General features: G+C 45.9%; 7 protein-coding genes across 7 annotated transcripts; 5 read left to right on the forward strand and 2 right to left on the reverse strand.

The window, feature by feature from the left end:
• Positions 1-182: 182 nt before the first annotated feature.
• Positions 183-1,115, forward strand: V1513DRAFT_465234 (uncharacterized protein). Its single transcript, XM_066900027.1, has 2 exons — positions 183-446; positions 513-1,115. The coding sequence occupies exons 1-2, from the start codon at positions 324-326 to the stop codon at positions 855-857; spliced, it is 468 nt and encodes a 155-aa protein (XP_066752773.1). The 5' UTR covers positions 183-323; the 3' UTR covers positions 858-1,115.
• On the forward strand, positions 1,100-1,969 carry V1513DRAFT_401940 (acyl-CoA N-acyltransferase). Its single transcript, XM_066895519.1, has 4 exons — positions 1,100-1,457; positions 1,517-1,646; positions 1,709-1,754; positions 1,812-1,969. The coding sequence occupies exons 1-4, from the start codon at positions 1,168-1,170 to the stop codon at positions 1,865-1,867; spliced, it is 522 nt and encodes a 173-aa protein (XP_066752774.1). The 5' UTR covers positions 1,100-1,167; the 3' UTR covers positions 1,868-1,969.
• A 5,141-nt stretch (positions 1,970-7,110) lies between these two features.
• Positions 7,111-8,789, forward strand: V1513DRAFT_459317 (major facilitator superfamily domain-containing protein; the record flags this gene model as incomplete). The annotated part of the gene is made up of 6 exons (XM_066899746.1): positions 7,111-7,211; positions 7,269-7,330; positions 7,382-7,432; positions 7,493-7,836; positions 7,886-8,279; positions 8,329-8,789. 6 exons carry the CDS (start codon positions 7,111-7,113, stop codon positions 8,787-8,789), a joined length of 1,413 nt encoding a protein of 470 aa, XP_066752775.1.
• Positions 8,790-10,581: 1,792 nt separating this feature from the next.
• Positions 10,582-13,418, forward strand: V1513DRAFT_432377 (CBF/Mak21 family-domain-containing protein; the record flags this gene model as incomplete). Its single annotated transcript, XM_066896401.1, has 2 exons — positions 10,582-12,204; positions 12,261-13,418. 2 exons carry the CDS (start codon positions 10,582-10,584, stop codon positions 13,416-13,418), a joined length of 2,781 nt encoding a protein of 926 aa, XP_066752776.1.
• Positions 13,419-13,510: 92 nt separating this feature from the next.
• Positions 13,511-14,777, reverse strand: V1513DRAFT_416846 (HotDog domain-containing protein). Its single transcript, XM_066895855.1, has 2 exons — positions 13,975-14,777; positions 13,511-13,925 (listed from the first exon to the last, which is right to left on the reverse strand). The coding sequence occupies exons 1-2, from the start codon at positions 14,532-14,534 to the stop codon at positions 13,637-13,639; spliced, it is 849 nt and encodes a 282-aa protein (XP_066752777.1). The 5' UTR covers positions 14,535-14,777; the 3' UTR covers positions 13,511-13,636.
• Positions 14,778-15,537: 760 nt separating this feature from the next.
• V1513DRAFT_401955 (60S ribosomal protein uL2) lies at positions 15,538-16,752 on the forward strand. Its single transcript, XM_066895520.1, has 2 exons — positions 15,538-15,664; positions 15,725-16,752. Exons 1-2 carry the CDS (start codon positions 15,661-15,663, stop codon positions 16,483-16,485), a joined length of 765 nt encoding a protein of 254 aa, XP_066752778.1. The 5' UTR covers positions 15,538-15,660; the 3' UTR covers positions 16,486-16,752.
• V1513DRAFT_479990 (HAD-like domain-containing protein) lies at positions 16,628-18,113 on the reverse strand. The gene is made up of 10 exons (XM_066900318.1): positions 17,929-18,113; positions 17,757-17,878; positions 17,664-17,691; positions 17,588-17,605; positions 17,470-17,532; positions 17,333-17,420; positions 17,236-17,276; positions 17,109-17,177; positions 16,992-17,051; positions 16,628-16,932 (listed from the first exon to the last, which is right to left on the reverse strand). Exons 1-10 carry the CDS (start codon positions 17,984-17,986, stop codon positions 16,781-16,783), a joined length of 699 nt encoding a protein of 232 aa, XP_066752779.1. The 5' UTR covers positions 17,987-18,113; the 3' UTR covers positions 16,628-16,780.
• Between the last annotated feature and the right edge of the window lie 20 nt (positions 18,114-18,133).

An 18,133-nucleotide genomic window follows, 5' to 3' on the forward strand; every position in this document is an offset into this window, starting at 1 on the left:
ACTGTGCTTATTGCTGAACAGAGCCGGAGTAAAAACTAGAGCTGGTTATTAAAAATAGAACCACTTCAGTTCAGAATTAGTCGGAAAATGCAGAGTACTCAGTTAGAGCGCTGCAATCTGGATCCTAGGCAGATCATTATTGGGGTTGGAAAAATTGGTGTGGAACATCATTATTGCCAGAGTCAAACTAGAGAGGTTAACATTACAGCGTTAAGTCCCAATCATTGAGCAGCGAGCCCAGCCGAATAAACATATACATTCAACCCGCCCCGACCATAATAATTTGAAATCTGTCTGTTTCTCTTTGACTAGTGTCCATTACTATGAGTAGTCGGGGACCATACATAAGATCTGATGGTGCACGAACGCGGGGCAGGGTGTTGTCGCTACTCTTCGGTGGCATCTTCGGCTTATGGGTTGGCGCAAAGCTGATACCATACCAATTGGTACGCATGGATAACGAACGTTGAATCTGATTGTGGAGTAATGAGAGCTGACTCTTCACTCTTCAGGTGACACGGAACCCAGAGCCAGAGACGAACGACAAAGGCGATCGACCGTTCCTACGTATGCGTATCGAGGACACCAAGCCACTAGAATTAAAGCCACAGTACAAAGAAGAACTACACCGTCGGGAAGTAGAGAGGATTATTGCAGAAATGAAGGAAAAGCAGAGACTGGATGGCGGTGAACCGAACGAGAAAGCGTTGCGTGCCGATGCTTCGAGACCAGTTGATGCTGCAATAGCTGGATCGTCGCCAGCAACAGGGCATGCAGTGTCTACGGAGATAAATCCAGAAGAACCCAAGAGGCAATCTACAATGAATTGGCTAAAGAGCAAATTTATTCGTGGTTGAGTGAGGTCTTCGAATGAGAAATCTACGAGGACGTGATATTATGATCTTACGCATATTTGAAGGAACCATATTTGTATATAATTTATGACTTGTATATAGCTCTTTTTATGACTTCAATCGATAGCACGCGATGTCGTCAGATGTCCTTTTGAATAGGCAGAAATTCATGACTATATTCCGAATACGAGGTTGGTGCGGCTGTATCCGCGGTCTGCGTACCTGGCTGGTTGCCAGAATAGCAATGTAAATAGACTTCAGTGGCTCTTAACTATACTCCCTTCAATATCCAATTTCTATTACAATAAACACCATGACTGACCTGAACGGACCGTTATTTCCCCTTTCGTTTGTTTGTCCGGATATCTCAAGCAAGCTCGGGCCCGACTATGTTCTCCGACCACTGCAGCTCTCAGATTATAAAGCCGGCGTTTTAGAGGTTTTGAAGGATCTCACGACCGTCGGTGATATTAGCGAAGAGCGCTTCACTGAACAATTTGAGTATATGCGTGCTCGGCAAGGAGAGTACTTTGTTATTATTATTGAGAAGATTGCGACCGGCAACGTTGTTGGAGTTGGCACGCTCTTGGTTGAGCGGAAATTGTATGATCTAATTCACTGATAATTACCTAATAGAAGACGGCTTTAACGGTATCATGTAGTATTCATGAGTGCGGATTAGTGGGCCATATTGAGGATATTGCTGTTGCCAAGTCTGAGCAGGGAAAGAAACTGGGAATCAAGATAATTGGTGCCCTTGATTTCATTGGAAAGAAAATCGGTTGTTATAAGGTACCATGTCTCGGATTTTCTAGGTATTTCGTCAGTCGAGTAATGTGCTGAAATGTTCCTAGAATATTTTGGATTGTTCTCCTCACAATGAGCAATTCTATGTAAAATGTGAGTATCATGTTGTGATTGTGACGCAGTAGACGAACGGCTACTGACAGTTAACAGGTGGCTACAGCAACGCTGGATTTGAAATGGTGAGACTTATATTAGTATTTAAATAATTGTGCATGTCTCTAACGCGTTGTACAGACTAAACGATTCGATAAATAATAGATTTGACGCATTAATGTTCGTGTTAGGAACAGTTTGTACATACTGAAGCCATTTAATTGATTTACGATTGTGAAGTTTCTGTCTATGATAGATAATCCTGGTGGTGTTGCTACGCTAGAGTCAATTTCTCCGTCCAGCTTGGCTAACATCAGATAATCGGCGCATAAGACATTATTACTTCCATAGGATCGCTATTTTTCCGAGGCATAAAAATTACATCCAGACATTAGAATTCGCAACTCTGGTTCATATAAAGGTACATGGCAACCCAGTCAGGCTCGAGAGTAAGTTACGCCAAACGCCTTGTAAGATCGTCTGTTTAGCGGCGAGTTGGAGTTGGAACGGGTCCAAAGCACTAGCACCCGCTGATCATTGCAGGAGAGTTAGTAATAGCGCGTACGCAAACTAGCGAGTAAAATGCACACAATCGACTCGTCGTCATCGATCATGTTCTACCCTGCATCAGACCGGGTTGGGATCTCCTGCTTTCGAACGAGGTTGGCCGGTGCTGCTATTTGGTCGTCATCGACTGGACGGAAAACACCTCTGCGCTCATGTCGTCAGGCTGGTTCGCTGCATCCCTATATATCTCCAGCTGCGCACGATGGAGAGAACGCATCGGCATCCGGGGATGTGGTCTGACGGACACGACACCTTTCTTCTGCAAACTCGCTCCTATCTTTCACGAGAAACTCGACGAAGCACCGAAAGCTCGGGCAGAGGACGCCAAGCGTAACATTTCGCAGCGGTCGGGTCGGCGTGGGAAGAGGACAGCACTGTCCGGCTACAATCTGCAACGTCCGCGCCTTCCAGAGCTTCGTGTATCCGGACGGAACTGCTGCGAAGCTTTGTAGACAGGCAGGGTAACAACCCCGACCTCCTATGCGGGGCGCAGAATCGGATGTGGTTCACCTGTGGCGTTGATGACCGAACTCAGGGACATTCTCAGATATACCTGAAGCTCGAAATCGTTGTCGAACAGCACTTGCCGGCGAAGTCCTCTCCTAATCTTCGCCTTCGCCTTCGCCTTAAGGTTCGCCAGGCTTTGGAGCGTGCCTTCAGAGACGGGATTATCCTCTTAGATGTTGTAGGACGCCCTTGCCATATCCCGTCTAACACTCTTACCTGTCTATTGTGCACGATGGTCGGCATCCCCGAGCGCGAGTACAACTAAACAACGATGGCGCACATTCAAAGATTAAAGTAATTGGTCTTGTTTTGGTTCGCTGTGGTGTTTGATAAGGATCCAACATAGTTAGCAATCGATTTTGAATTTCTCATTGCAATGGAGATGCACATGTTCCCGCTGATCGAGATGTCAAATCAGAAGCTGGCGAGTGCCAATTATTCAGGAATAAAATATTAAAATTCATGGACTAGGTGCGGCGATACTAGAAATTTTTTCTTTCTTTGATCATCCATCTTGAGTAGATATCCGAGCTTGACAATTACAATTAACATTGTAGGCACAGACAATACCGCCCGTGCGGCTCGTAAAGTTATGCAATGAGGTGCCCACTTCAAGCAAGTTTCAAATTTTTTTTTTTTTTCATATCCGCCAGCACTTCAGCGGTACGGCGGATATGGCGGAGATTTAACAGGAAGAGAATAAACTATATTTGAACATCCTCTCAACAGAGACTTCTGAGGCGGGGATTGCAAAATAGTCTCTCGCCGCCCTCTCCATCTGAGGATATTCATCCTTGTGCTTACGCCACCGATCACATAGCCAATTTGGACGGCTTGCGTCGGTCACAGCTCTCCTAGGGCTCTCGACGTACCTATCTATGTCCGATACAAAAAACTGCCTTACAGGCTGTAGCTTTCGCAGCATCCGAAGTTCCGGGTCGCTATATTCGTTGTCGTTGTGTGCAAATTGTTCCGTCGAGGTTGAATCGACGTCAATAATGTCGTACTCCCAATGAAGCTCCAGTTCTATAGCCCCGAATGATAAGGCGACCGGCAGCGTCATCGTCGCTTACCTCCTGCCGAATCAGGTCTCCTTTGACGCGCGTGTCCAGAACAAGAGCCGCACCGCATAGTACGTATCAATCTTCGTCCGTGAATGTGTAAAACATTTGACATTTCTTCATGCCGGTTTTAACTGCCGGGGTCATGTCAACTCTAGAGAAGCTTCCCTGTCGTTCTGAAGCATCATGTAGCAAGTCATGAAGTGCATAGTAAGTTGGAACCTTGACTAATCTGCGGTCTCTTGTTAGAGACAAACCGAGTTAACTCTTTGAACTTCGAAAGAACGGTGTGGATTTGCCGCAGTCGTTCTCAATCATTGTCAGTAAATGACGGCAAAAGAAGGTATACTTGAAGCTCTAAGTATTCGTCAATTTGAACTTTAGGCTGCAGGCTCGGAAAGCATGCGGCAGGTTGAATTCCATCTCGTGTCACTGTCATACTCGATGAACTTATCAGGTAGATCAAGAAAGTGGCAAACTTCCTTTCCACTTTTGTCTTCTCTGAGGGCTGCGATCAATCCACACAGCGAGAATGCGAAGTTTAGCCAGGACTCCGTGGTTGTCTAGATACCTGGGATACTTTATTGCTCAACATGTCACATGCCGAGAAAGCTTCAGCTGCAGTCGCCGACTTTAAAGTTGATAGGATGTCTTTGACAATCAGATTCAGTATATGTGCCAGACAACGGACATAGCTGTCTAACCCCCGAAACCGGATGGAAGCACCGAAACCCTGGAGGCTTTGATACAGCACAGAAACCATCCTTGCATTATCTCCAGTAATGCAATTAATTTGCCCTCAAGATGAAGTTCATTCAGTGTTTCCTCAACTGCTGTTGCCAAATTTTCGCCACTGCGCGATCCATAGAGTTCCTTGAAGTCCAATGCTCTCTCTTGATATTGGAATTCTGAAGTAAGCCAATGACAAATTATCCCAAGAATTAGCAGGTTAGTTTTGCTCGTCCAGACGTCTGAAGAGATAGCAATTGTCTTGCATGTTTGGAGAGTTCGTCGTTCAACTATAAGCGCTGTGCTGCGAACCCATCGGCCAACGGTTGTTTAACACCATACGGCTGGTAAAGGGGGGAGCAAATATCACGGAATATTTGTTGCTATGCTGGCGACTCCAGGTTGTAAAGGGCGGTTCTTCAGCGACTATCCAGCGCAGAATATTCTTCTCTAGAAAAAGTTGATGCGTAAGTCTCTCCTTTCCGTTTATGAAAGACAATATATTACACACTGCTCTTTTTGGTCCTTCCGGTTTGTTGGGATCATCTATAGAATGCTGCTTGCGGACATGATCAATTATATCGCCTGTAGAGGCTTGCCGCTTTGAATCAGCAGCCTTTCACCAGCATTTTTCTGCTGTTTCCTTGTCCAAGGTTGCGCATCGGATCTCTCTGTCAATCAACTTCCTCTTCTATTTTTCTTAATGATCCAGGGGTTTCAAATTCGGATATCTTAAAGTATGTCCAGGGCCACTTCGTGGATTGAGATTTCGAAAGTCCCCCTTGCCGGGAAGGTTCTTTGTAATGGAGCAATGCTGATCGAGGATTCCGTTTGAATGGCTGCCAACTCCTCTACCTGCGTCTCTGCCGACGGCTCGAACTGCTGCTGTGTCTGTGATGCAGATTCCGCCGTCGTCCTCCAGAGAAATGACAGTTGGAGGACTATCGAGCCGGTCTTCTGGCGAAGCCTCTTCATCGATTCTATCATTTAGCAAGAAGTAATTAGGTCTGTTTCGACGAATCGCGGATGCGGATATGGAAAATGTTGGCGGACATCCGCATCCGCTGCAGCCCTACTTTTAAATGAGGATTATGGTAAATCAGCGGTTTTGTTATATTGATAGCGGCTCATGTGTGCTCTCCCAATAAGAATTCGGCAGAAATTGGATTAGAACGCAATTCCTGATGCTACAAGAGCAAATCTGTAAACATTCTCCTTGAGGAAAGAATGCCTTGAAAAGCTCCCGAAGATACTCCCTACTCGAGCTTCAAGAACCCGTAGCCTGCAATGCTGGTCTCTAAGTTCCGAGTCTCGGTTGCCGGATGTTCAATGGTCGGATTAATTTCATTTGGGTCCTAGTACCTTGACAGCAAGTATTCAACTGTGGGAATTTTATTTTCTGTAATTCGAGCGGAAGGGTTATCTGTGCGCAAGCAATGTCAAAGTCTCGCTTTGGAGACTGGTTGGGCTCGCCTATATACCCTGGAAGTCCACGTAACATGAGGCCATCACATCCCACCATCCGGCCCGACTTATTTGAGATTCGGCGACATCACGAATCTCAGCCATCTGGGGCCTTACGCCGGGCATGTGTATTCTTTGTGCACAGGATGTTAGCATCCGACTCGCTAAACATCCCGTTAGACCACTTTATCAGAGTATTCCTATAGTTGATGGCAGTCGTTCTATAAGTAGCTCGTTTGCGCGTGGCTACACAGTCGATACGACTTTAGAAGATTTTTCCTTGGAGTTTGGCTAGTTAACATTGACAACATCAATTATCGTCCTGAACGAAGAGCTTGGTGTCAAACCAGGCATCATTTGACCGATCCAGGGAATGGCTCCCGGCATAATAACGACATCGCAAACCAAAAACATAAGGCTTTATAAGCGCAAAAAAAATTACTTAACATAACTTGTAAAACGAATAATAAAAAAGAATAAATTGCAGCACCTACGATTCCAGCGTGGTCTCCCACCGCAGTACTAAGTAGGCCCAAAGAAGTTTAACTGGTGTTGATCGGACGGGGAACTGTGTTTTCTTCTTGGTATGGCCGCAACTGAAATCAATTTGCAGTTAGTCGCAGACATGCACTAGTTCATGACTAAGTGCTTAGTAATCCTCTAATGAACAATGTGGTTGTAAATGAGGAGACTTAAGAAAATATACCCCGTCCCTTAATATTTTAGTAAAGACTAGCTTTCTGCAGGTTTCGGGCCTGCTTTCCAATGAACGTCAACGACGCGTCGCCAACTAATGGTTGCATGTTTGACCCTCACATGGCTTCCACACAGAGTGTAATTGCAGTGTGAACGACTACTAGGGCACGCGTATTAGAAATTGCCATTTGGAGCCATTTCCTGACGTGTTCTAGATTTGTAGGGTCTTTGCCACGATGTCTGGGACTCTTGGTGATACCGGCGACTAGTCTTGTCGTCCTACGATTTCGAATGCTGCAACAATTATGAAAGTTCTGCCAAAGATGTTCTCCATGTCCAGGGAGAAGCCGTACATGCTGGAAGTACGGGCTTCCGGGGGGATGATCATGACGACTGTTGCTGTTGCGGTGTTCACTGATATATTCCTCTACGGGTAAGGTCTATCGCGATCAACGATGTAACCAGATATGTCGTCTAATGATGATGATAGAGTCATTGTTCCTATCATTCCTAATGTGTTAGTTGAGCGGATTGGAGTTCCTCAGTCTAGCGGTATGTATTCAACATCTGCTGACAGATAGCAGTAGGCACTAATCTGGATAGTGCAAAAGAACATTTCGATTGCTCTACTGGCATACGCAGCCGGTTTACTCGGTATGTTAGAAATCTATAATGTTGCACTAGAATACCTGGGACACTAATTGCTGGTCGCAGTCGCATCGCCAGTCTTCGGGTTTTTGGCTGATTTATTTCAGAACAGACGGTTGTTCATGATAATCGGTCTACTTGGTTTACTTGGTTCGACGATCTTGTTATGCCTGGCTCATGTGCTGTGGATATTCATCTTTGGTCGGCTAATCCAGGGAATGTCGGGAGCGGCTGTGTGGACCGTCGGTCTCGCACTCATCACGGACTCATTCGCTGAAAATAATATTGGCAAAATGATGGGCATTGTTAGCTCCAGTATGAGCTTGGGAGTATTCTTAGGCCCATCAATCAGCGGGGTCGTTTATGCGCGTGCAGGATATTATGCTCTCTTCGGTATACTGTTCGGATTGGTAAGTCGGTTTTAGCCTGGTTTTTATGTTCACACTGACATGTCACAAGATCTGCGCAGACCTTTTACTGAGAATTTTCATGCTGGAACGAAAAGATTTGGAAAGGTGGAAGCCGTCCGCGGAGAATGAGAGTGCGGTGGAAAGGGATATAGGCTTTGTCAGTGACAATACTGTCAGCATTGGAAACGTCGAACCAACTGCTGACCGCTCTACCTTGAAGTCGCAAAAGAAAAAGAAGCCTAAGGTTCCGGTGGGGCTAAAACTTCTCAAGAATGGACGAATGATCAACGGTCTTTACATGGGCGTGATCATTGCGTGGATATTTACAGCTCTAGAGTCCATCCTGCCGCTGCATGTGGAGACAATATTTAACTGGAATTCGCTGGGATCAGGTTTAATATTTCTGCCCATCGCGATTACCTCACTTATTAGTCCACTTATTGGTATGTTTTTTCCATGTTTCGTGCAGACTGGCGCTAATCATTCTGTAAGGCCACTGGATTGACAAACACGGTCCTCGATGGCCATTGGCAGCTGGTCTAGTAATAGCCTGTCCATTCCTTGTTCTCTTACGGCTTCCCGAGAATGGCGCTATTGGTCAGATTGTCCTACTATTTGCCCTTTTCACTCTCCTCGGACTAGCCAGTTCCATGCTACTCCCATCCTCTATGTCGGAAATCTCGGCCTGCGTCACAGCCGCCGAACAGGACAAACCGGGCATATTTGGCAAAAGTGGCGCATATGGACAAGCCTTCGGCTTATTCAACTTAGCATACTCGGCCGGTAGTGTATTTGGTCCGCTAGAAGCTGGATTTGTGACTGCCGCTGAAGGATGGGGTACGACAACTTGGACTCTGGGACTTATTAGTTTTGTATCGGCCGTTCCTGCGATACTATTTACTGGTGGGTACTTATTCAAGAAGCGAACGTCAAGAAACATTGACGGTCAATGAATCGAACATGCCTACCCAAGCTCCGAGCAGAGTAAGTCGAGTAGCCTTATCTTTGAGGCACAATTAAATTTTGCTTGGTCGCTATGTATATTACGCAATTATAATTAGTCTAGAAGCAGTACGACATCCCAATGATGCAACATGGCGTATCTCACATTGACCACCACTTGCGACATTTCTGGCTATGCAAGATTATGATTGCATCACGATCCTTTCATTGACACAGCCTAATGTTATAGGAAACACTTGAGACCAGAGAAGACCTACATGACTGGCTTCAGTTCAGTGTACGTGAAATGCGGCTGGGTGAAATTTCTTATCATTCACCACGTTGACTTAGAATTGCTGCCATCGCGGCGCCTCAAGCATCTCGAAATGCTTAAGCAGTTGCACTGGAGTGGCTTAAGTAGCGATTCGATATAGCCGTCACCTTCAGCAATTCTCACGAGATAGTAGGCCCCTCAGAGATCCAGTGGCGTAAATATGTGCAATAGATCCGTAATTAAGGGAAGTGGGTGGGCGTTTTTTTCACCGTTCAACATGCCCGATTGTCGATGACCGGTGCGCCGCCTTCTTCAGCCCGCTCGAATATATTGATCGGGAACTGGTACAACTAGGTCATTTTTTAGTCAGCTTTGGGCGTCGGCTTGACAATCAACTTACGAACCAATTTTATCAGTTGCGGCCATATCAAGAAGAAAACACAGTTCCCCGTCCGATCAACACCAGTTAAGCTTCTTTGGGCCTACTTAGTACTGCGGTGGGAGACCACGCTAGAATCGTAGGTGCTGCAATTATGTTGTATTGTTTTTATCATTACTACATTTGGTAGGTTGGTGGCTCACGACGGTGCTTCTGACAGTTGCATTGTCACAGGATAATAAGTCAGTATCAATTTTTTTGACCCAACAGCTTGTTGGGCAGAATGCAATTACAGAATTGCTGTGGTATGCTATAATAATACCAAACGGATTTCGAAACGATGGTGAATGGCGAGCAGACTGCTGGGTCGTATACTGTTGATCATATGCTTCTTAATTATTAAAGGATCACTGCTGGTAGGCAGGCCACATGTCTGCGGTCGTTTCTCAGCTCGGACTTATCGTCCGAAGGCGCAACAAGTACGGGAGTCCATCACCGTCTTACTGTTGCGACTCGCAGGATTTAATGGCCAGGACCTCTGGTATTGCACAGTATCATTTTCTTGCTCAGCTCAAGGAAATATCAGGTGAACTGGGAATCGTTGGTTAACCGAAATGGTATTCATTTTACTTACCAAATTCGGCGATTCTTTACGGTTAATGTATCTGATTGTTTCGTTGAAAATATCCGGCACCCTACGACGTTTTACATCGCATAACAGTGTTCCTATTTCTGCGTTTTCAACCATTGCACGGGTAATATAGTCAACAGTCATTACCATGAGTTTCTGCACCTATAAGAGTAAAGAGTCACCCGGGCCAATATATATATATCGTAAAAATTAAGGAAACTAAAAATTATGTGATGAAAATAACTAATAAAGACTGTTCCACTGCAGACGACTACGCAGCAGTCGCAGACACGGATTTACGACTCACAGCTCGGTCACTTAGTCACGTGCAGGTCACACATTTCACCACTTAATCCTGCTAACCTTAATAATTACTAGACAAAAATTGTGAAAAAAATATCCAGCCACCAACTCTAGCTGCATCACCGCCAACGCCCAACCACCAACGCCCGTCAGGTTGATCTCTTGTAGCTAACGTGCGAGTTCGTTCCACTTTGCAGAGATTCTTGTGGAGTCAGCATGTCTGCGAAAGACAGCGTCAGTAAGGGGCAACGAGGTGGTGGGAGTTTTAAGAACCAGCAACATAAAAGACGGCAAGTTCCAGGGCACAGGAAAGCGAATGGTGAATCAGTTGCGAAGACATTGCCGTTGCTAATTCAACCTCAACCAATATGGCACGCAGCGGATATACTGGATACACTACCAGATTACGAAGAAAAGGAGCTTTCGAGTGACGATAAGGCGAACTTGTTGAAACATGCGACGTCACTTCTAGAATCCGAGACAGAAAAATATGTGGCAAGAGCGAACACTTCTTCATCGCAGAGACAGTTTTTTTCGGAAATTATGAACGCGGGTACTCTGTCAGATCGAATTTCAGCATTAACACTGCTAATTCAAGAGTCACCTCTTCATTCGACACGGTCACTTACCGGTCTGCTGGCACTGGCGAAGAAGAAGAATCGTACAGCGGCACTACAAGCAGTCGAAGCTCTGAAAGACATGTTCTCAAACGGTAATGTGCTACCAGACCGCAAGCTCGTCTGGTTCACGCATCAAAACTTGAAATTACTTTCGCTTCTCATGGCCGTCGCTTTCCACAGGGACAGCAATATCGACGGCAAGACGGTTAAGCTCGCAAGACAATGGATGGTACTATTGGCATTTGAAGATTGGCTCAAGCAGTTTTACTTCTCATTCGTCCAGCTTTTGGAGACGCTTAGCCATGACCCTGTAATTCATGTTCGGACGAGCATTCTCACCGATATCATGGACCTTATGCGCGATAAGCCCGAACAGGAAGTTAATCTTTTGCGGCTAGGTGTTAACAAGCTCGGCGATGCAGACAGGCGAACAGCATCCAAGGCTTCCCATCTTATTCTGGCTCTCGAGCAAGCGCATCCAGCTATGAAACGGGTTATTGTCAACGCGGTCTCGGAACTCGTGTTTCGACCAAACTCAGATTACCACGCCCGGTACTATTCCATGATCACACTCAACCAAACTATCGTCGGCAACAGAGATCAAGACCTCGCCAATACTTTGATCGAGATCTACTTTACGTTGTTCGAGCGCCTAATGGCCGAGTCTAAAAACACAATAGACCAAGCTATGGCGGAGAAAAAAATCAAGAAGAAAGGTCGCTGGAAAAGTATCAAGAGGCCAGAGCAAGCATCACCAAAAGTTATAAAGCTGTCTGGGCAAAAGCCCCAATTATCTCAAGAAGCCCAAGAGGAAGCTAACATGCGACTCATCTCTGCTCTCTTAACCGGTCTCAATCGCGCGTTCCCGTACTCATTTCTGGACGACGACGTGTTCAAATCGCATCTCAGTGTCATCTACCATGTCGCCAGATCGGGAAACTTCAATACACGCGTACAGGCGCTCATGCTTTTGTATCAGATTTCGTCGGCGAATCAGGTGCAGTCGGACAGGTTTTACAGGACGCTGTATGAGAGTCTGCTCGATCCGCGGGTTATTACGTCATCGAAGCAGGCGTTGTATTTGAATTTAGTGTTTAAAGCGGTAAAAAACGATATTAATGCCGAGCGGGTGAAGGCGTTTGCGAAGAGGATGATGCAGGTTGCCACAGAGACCCAGAACGTTGGGTTTTGCGCTGGCGTTATCTATCTGTTAAGCGAAGTATGCAAGCATGCCTCTACGGCGCGTAACTAAATTCGTCTAACCTTTGTTTGTAGGTAGAGAAAGCCGCTCCATATCTCCGAAGTCTGGTCACAGATCCACCAGACACTGGTGGTTCCGATAACGAAGTGTTCAAGGACATATCTGACGAAGACGATGATGACGACAGGAAACGGGAATCACGGACATTATCCAAACCTGTCTCTGGCCCCGAATACGACGGCAAGACGCACGATCCCACACACGCCAACGCATCTGCGACGTGTCTCTGGGAATTACTCCCCCTTACTCGACACTACCACCCGACTATCACACACTTTGCAACACGCTATCTCGCGCACAAGGATCCGGAGTCCAGACCGGATCTCGCACTACACACTCTCATGCATTTCCTCGATCGGTTCGTGTACAAGTCGCCCAAAACTAAGTCTAGCAAGACCGGTGGTGCGGGAAGTATCATGCAGCCTATGTCAGGGAGCAGTGCGTATGTTAGTAAGGACGTGTTGTTGCTGTCGACTAAGGCTGCACGACAGAGTGTGCCGTCTGCGAATAGTGTCGGCTGGAGGAGTTTGCTATTGGAGAAGGGTAAAGAGAGCCGTGCGCCTGATGAACAGTTCTTCGCAAAGTATTTTGTCAGCAAAGGGCTTACCCCGAAAGGTATCAAGAAGAAAGAAAAGGAGAGCGAGGATGGGGGCAGTGGTTTAGAGATTGAGGATGATGTTGACGAGGGTGGTGAGGAGTTAGTTGAGGATGAGATTTGGAATGCAATGGTGAGGAGTCGGAAAGAACTTGAGGGAGTGGATGAGAGCGGTGAGAGCGATGATGATTTGGCTGAGGCGTTTGATTCTCATAACGATGACTCCGATGGCGATGACGCTGTAGGCATAAATGAAGATGACGTAGGCGAAGATGATGAGGACGATTACGATTTTGCCGCGTTCGCCGAAAGTGGTGACGATATCGAGGGTGACAACGAGCTTGACGATGAGGAGGCAGAGCTTGAAAAGATATTCGCCTCCGAAAATGCCGAGAACGAAGACGTGTTCTCGCAGCAGCCGACAAAATCGAAATCAAAGAGGAAAATTGACAGCGGAAACGATCCCACTGGTGACAGCAAGAGCAATAGTAAACGTCGACGGAAACTCAAAGACCTACCGATATTTGCGTCAGCGGATGACTACAAGGATTTGCTGTCGGGATCAGATAATGAGTAGAATTAATGCCATTGATTGTGCATGCGTGGGTTGAGCATTTGCCTATGGTTGAGGTTTTATAAAAGTTTATATGATTTCGGATTGCTCGTTATTTGTGTAATTGTAATATTAATGACATCTTTCTGTACATTACTTCTATATATTGTAATACTCAATCCTAAATGCGCCAAAATCCCACTATACAATTTCTATCAAATTCAAAGACTTCCAGACAGCGGCTACGCAGTAACATCCACGACCTTTGGTAACGATTTTGCCCATTTGGGCTCGACGACGAGAATATCGCCTTCCACAACAGTAGTAGGCTCCTTGCCGTCCTCTGGGACGGTCTCAAAGTGGCCCTTAACCCACGCCTTGCGACCGTCGACTTTGGTTACGTTAGCGCGCATGACATATAATCTGTCGGCGAACGCTGGGGAACGGTAGTTTAGGTTGAGATTCGCGGTGACGCCTACATTAGATGGTAAGGCGAGGAATGCACAGCGGCAGAGGCCTTCGTCTAATAACCTGCTGTTTTGTTAGCGTAGATTGATAGCAATTAGATGGCGCAACTTACGTTGCAAGAAGCCCGCCGTGAATAATTCCTGGATGACCGCACATATTCCTGCCCAAGTGAACAATTGAGACCATTTCATGCGCTTCAGAATCGGTCCAAACGATGGGAGGGACAGCAAGTCTGTCTGGACCTGTGAGAACTCCCGCGGTAAGCATCTGCTCCTTGAGATGCTCCGGCGCTGCGGCATGTGGACGTGACTCTGTAAATCGTGGATCTGATCTGAGTGAGACGACGAGGGGCAAAGCATCGATTGCAGCATCGATTTGGGGATCGTAGACTGCTTTGTCTTCGAGAGGCGCCTCAGCGACTGCTGCTGCGGACATGATATACAGACCTGCGGCATAGCCGACACTGAGAGAGACAACTGGAGCAACGAAGTAGCGAAACAGCCCACGGCCTATGCGACGGGCAGGGGAAATGGACGGCGGAGACACGGGGGTTGCGAGATACCGTCGTGAATAAGCTAGTTTGGAAGAGGACCGGCATGACCTGCAAGAATTGATCGCAGTGCTCGCAGTGATAGACCGCGACGCGATGGACGTATACACACGAGAGGACATTTCGAATGTATATAGAAATATTATATTATCGATGGTGTTGGTGGTTGGGACGCGAGTGGCGTAACCAATACAGTCACTTGTCACGGTACGACAGCAGATTTGTTCGCGATGGCCCCTGAGTTACTACAACGTGCACTCACAACTAACGAAATAATAACATAGCAGATATTAGCTGTCAATGCCGCACCGCATTTATCGTCATTTTTCCCGGAAGTAATTTTGAATTTTGCCCTCTAATTTTGAAGACTGTTTTTTTAACGCTGCGCGGCGCGACGACGAGTCTGGGCCACGTCTATATAGTCAATCCAATATAATCACGGTTTGCGCCGGTACTACAATATTAAATTCTTTTTGACCATTCGTTAGTGTGTACCGATGTTTAGTCGCCGTTACAGATGCAAAAGCGGAACTGCACTTGTATTAGACGGATTAATGTATTTCAGACAGAGAAAACTCGTTTACAGGTTAAGCGGTAGACCATGATCAACAACAGCGGTCTATTATCATAGTTTTATGACTAAAGACCTGAACTCCGTTCCGTTTATAATACCTTGTCACTGATTGCAGCGGCAAAAGCGGAATGCAACATAAGTTTGGACAATCCTAACCCGCAACCCGACGAAGCCGCATCGATATCCGACCGATTTGTTCTTTGCTGTCATCGAATTTCCTTTGCTCTATATCGGCAACTCAGAAATCACAATCACTAGATCTCCCTCGACATTAATGAGCAATGGATACAAAGAATATATTGCTGGTGCTCACAAGAACTCTAGCTATTTAGTTTCGGACCCGAGGCGATCTGTGCTGATCTGCGCTGGAATACATCAGCAGCCTTAAACAATCAGCCACATAGGGTTAGGTTATTTGTAGAAAAAGTGTAATAGGGTTAGGTCAAAAGTCTGTGTGTTGTGGTATGTAGATCGTTTAGTAGCCCTATATATAAAATATAACCCTATATTTTTGCGATGACTGTGACTGTTAATTTATTGGCGTCTAGCCCACCGCAAAGTAGCGACATCACCAACCGACAACCTTGAGGTCAGATTTCCTCCCAGCGCATAGTTGACGATAGTGACAACCTCAACTACATTGCTCTTTGTCAAAAGGTCCATAGACATTTACAATGGGTATGCTGATTTGATTTCATTAATAGAAAATTTATTCTAATGCGTTCGTCTATTCTGCAGGTCGTGTTATCCGTAATCAGCGAAAAGGTGCGGGCTCGATCTTTACCTCCCACACCCGCCTCCGAAAGGGAGCTGCTAAATTGCGAACTCTCGACTATGCCGAGCGCCATGGTTACATTCGCGGAGTTGTGAAGCAGATCATCCACGACCCTGGTCGAGGTGCTCCTCTGGCTAAGGTTGTTTTCCGCGACCCGTACAAGTACCGCCTTAGAGAAGAGACTTTCATCGCCAACGAGGGCATTTACACCGGTCAGTTCATTTACGCCGGCAAGAAGGCCGCTCTGAGTGTGGGCAACGTCCTTCCTCTCGGCTCCGTCCCTGAGGGTACTATCGTCAGCAACGTTGAGGAGAAGGTTGGTGACCGAGGTGCTCTCGCTAGAACCTCTGGCGGTTACGCAATTGTTATTGGGCACAACCCCGATGAGGGTAAGACACGCTTGAAGCTCCCCTCTGGTGCCAAGAAGATTGTTTCGTCGCAAGCTCGTGGAGTTATTGGTGTCGTTGCTGGTGGCGGCCGTGTTGACAAGCCATTGCTCAAGGCTGGTCGCGCTTACCACAAATACAAGGTCAAGCGAAACTCATGGCCCAAGACTAGAGGTGTGGCGATGAACCCCGTCGACCATCCTCATGGTGGTGGTAACCACCAGCACATCGGTAAGGCCTCGACCATCAGCAGAGGTGCTGTTCCTGGACAGAAGGCTGGTCTCATTGCCGCCAGAAGAACTGGTCTTCTCAGAGGTACCCAGAAGACGAAGGAGTAAAGGTTGTGTAGATATACATTACATATCATGTGTGGGATTTATTTTTTCTTCTATGTACTATGTATTTGTTGTATTCAAGAAGGAATCAAAAAGGTTTATTTCGATTTGTGTTTACTAAAGTAATTTGTTTTATCAAAATTTACCAAGGTCAACTAAGTAATCTATTTGATAAGTAAACTTTTTTTAATTTGTCTTTACAGATATCAAACGAATCTATACTCTCATGCAGAAGTGAACAAAAAATTGGCACATTAATATAAGTCTATGGGCATTTCTATACCATCCATTCCAAATCTTAATTAAGAAAAATATCAGGAACGATTTTCTTGATTTCATCAAACTTCCGGATCTCGTAGTGGCCGGCGAGATTAGGCGGGGTTGCGTCCAACGGGTCAAGGTACTGGATAGTGACTTTCCATCCAAACTGCATCGCTCCCTTTATGTTCACTAATTAAATTGTCAGTATTTCTGGGTAAGAAGAGATCATGAAGTGTGTGGTGTAATACCGAAGCTGTCGTCGACGAAGTAGCACTTATCCTTAGATGTGACGCCGGCATCTCTCATTGCTAAGAATTACGATTAGATATACGACGTGAAGTACAATCAGGGAGTAGTGCCCGTACCTCGTTCGAACATTTCTGGTTTTGGCTTGCAAATCAGAATAGGTTCACTGTAGTCGCAGAATGTCACGCCTGAGAGTAGGAATGTTAGGTCTCGTTTCGCCACTAAGAGATGGAATAAAGGCCTAACCATCAAATTGATCTTCAATATCCAATGCGTTAATCACGCGCCTATTAATCCATTAATATGTGTCCTTACAGAGACATAACAAAGAAAGTGGACATACGACGCGTGAGTCTTATAGGCGTTAGTGAAAAGCCATAACTTCACTTTTGATCGATCTATAGACCGTAGAAACCTATGCAACTCGGGATCTGTATCAGTCAGCTACAGACATTTTTATCATTACTCCAACCGGCGTACCTGGCTTTAAAATATCTGCGATTGGTAGGGCATCGTCGACTTTGCTGTTATATTCAATGGGATCTAATGAGCGTTATTGACACCAAGCCCATTAGATACACAGGACAAAAGAACTAACCGATCTCATGATGACGAACTGTGGTAGGAACAATTAGCGTATGGGCTACGACAACTCAATACTGTAAGACACATACCTAATCCTTCTATAGCAAGTCCATAGTCCTATATCAATAGTCAAAATGACCATGTAAGCGCAATAATCCTAAGAATACATTCGATTAACTAACTTTGTAATACTGCTGATGCAGAATTCGAGCTTCTTCAAAGTCTAGATCAAGCTTCTCCATAAAGTAATCGTCAATGAGCTTCGCCATGATATCATGGATTTTGTAAGACCTGGGATAGAGGCCTGATAAGTAGTCAGCACTGTGGACGCTGTCGAGACGCGGTGTTCCTCACAGTTGTCAATGTCGAAAAAGAAGACGATTTTCTCGTCCTCAGTTGTAGTTGCAGTCATATTACTCCACAAACTAAACAGATATGAGAACGAAAAAGTGCAGCACTGTACAGAAGAAGGAAGTTTCGTGGAAGATGTTGTAGGGGATTCTTAGGAGAGTACCGCGCGGTCTTTGCGCTTGTTCTCTATGTTCTGTTTGCAGTCATT

This window comes from Lipomyces chichibuensis (assembly GCF_038497645.1).
Source record: "Lipomyces chichibuensis strain CBS 12929 unplaced genomic scaffold V1513scaffold_23, whole genome shotgun sequence".
In the NCBI taxonomy this organism is placed as follows: Eukaryota; Fungi; Ascomycota; class Lipomycetes; order Lipomycetales; family Lipomycetaceae; genus Lipomyces; species Lipomyces chichibuensis.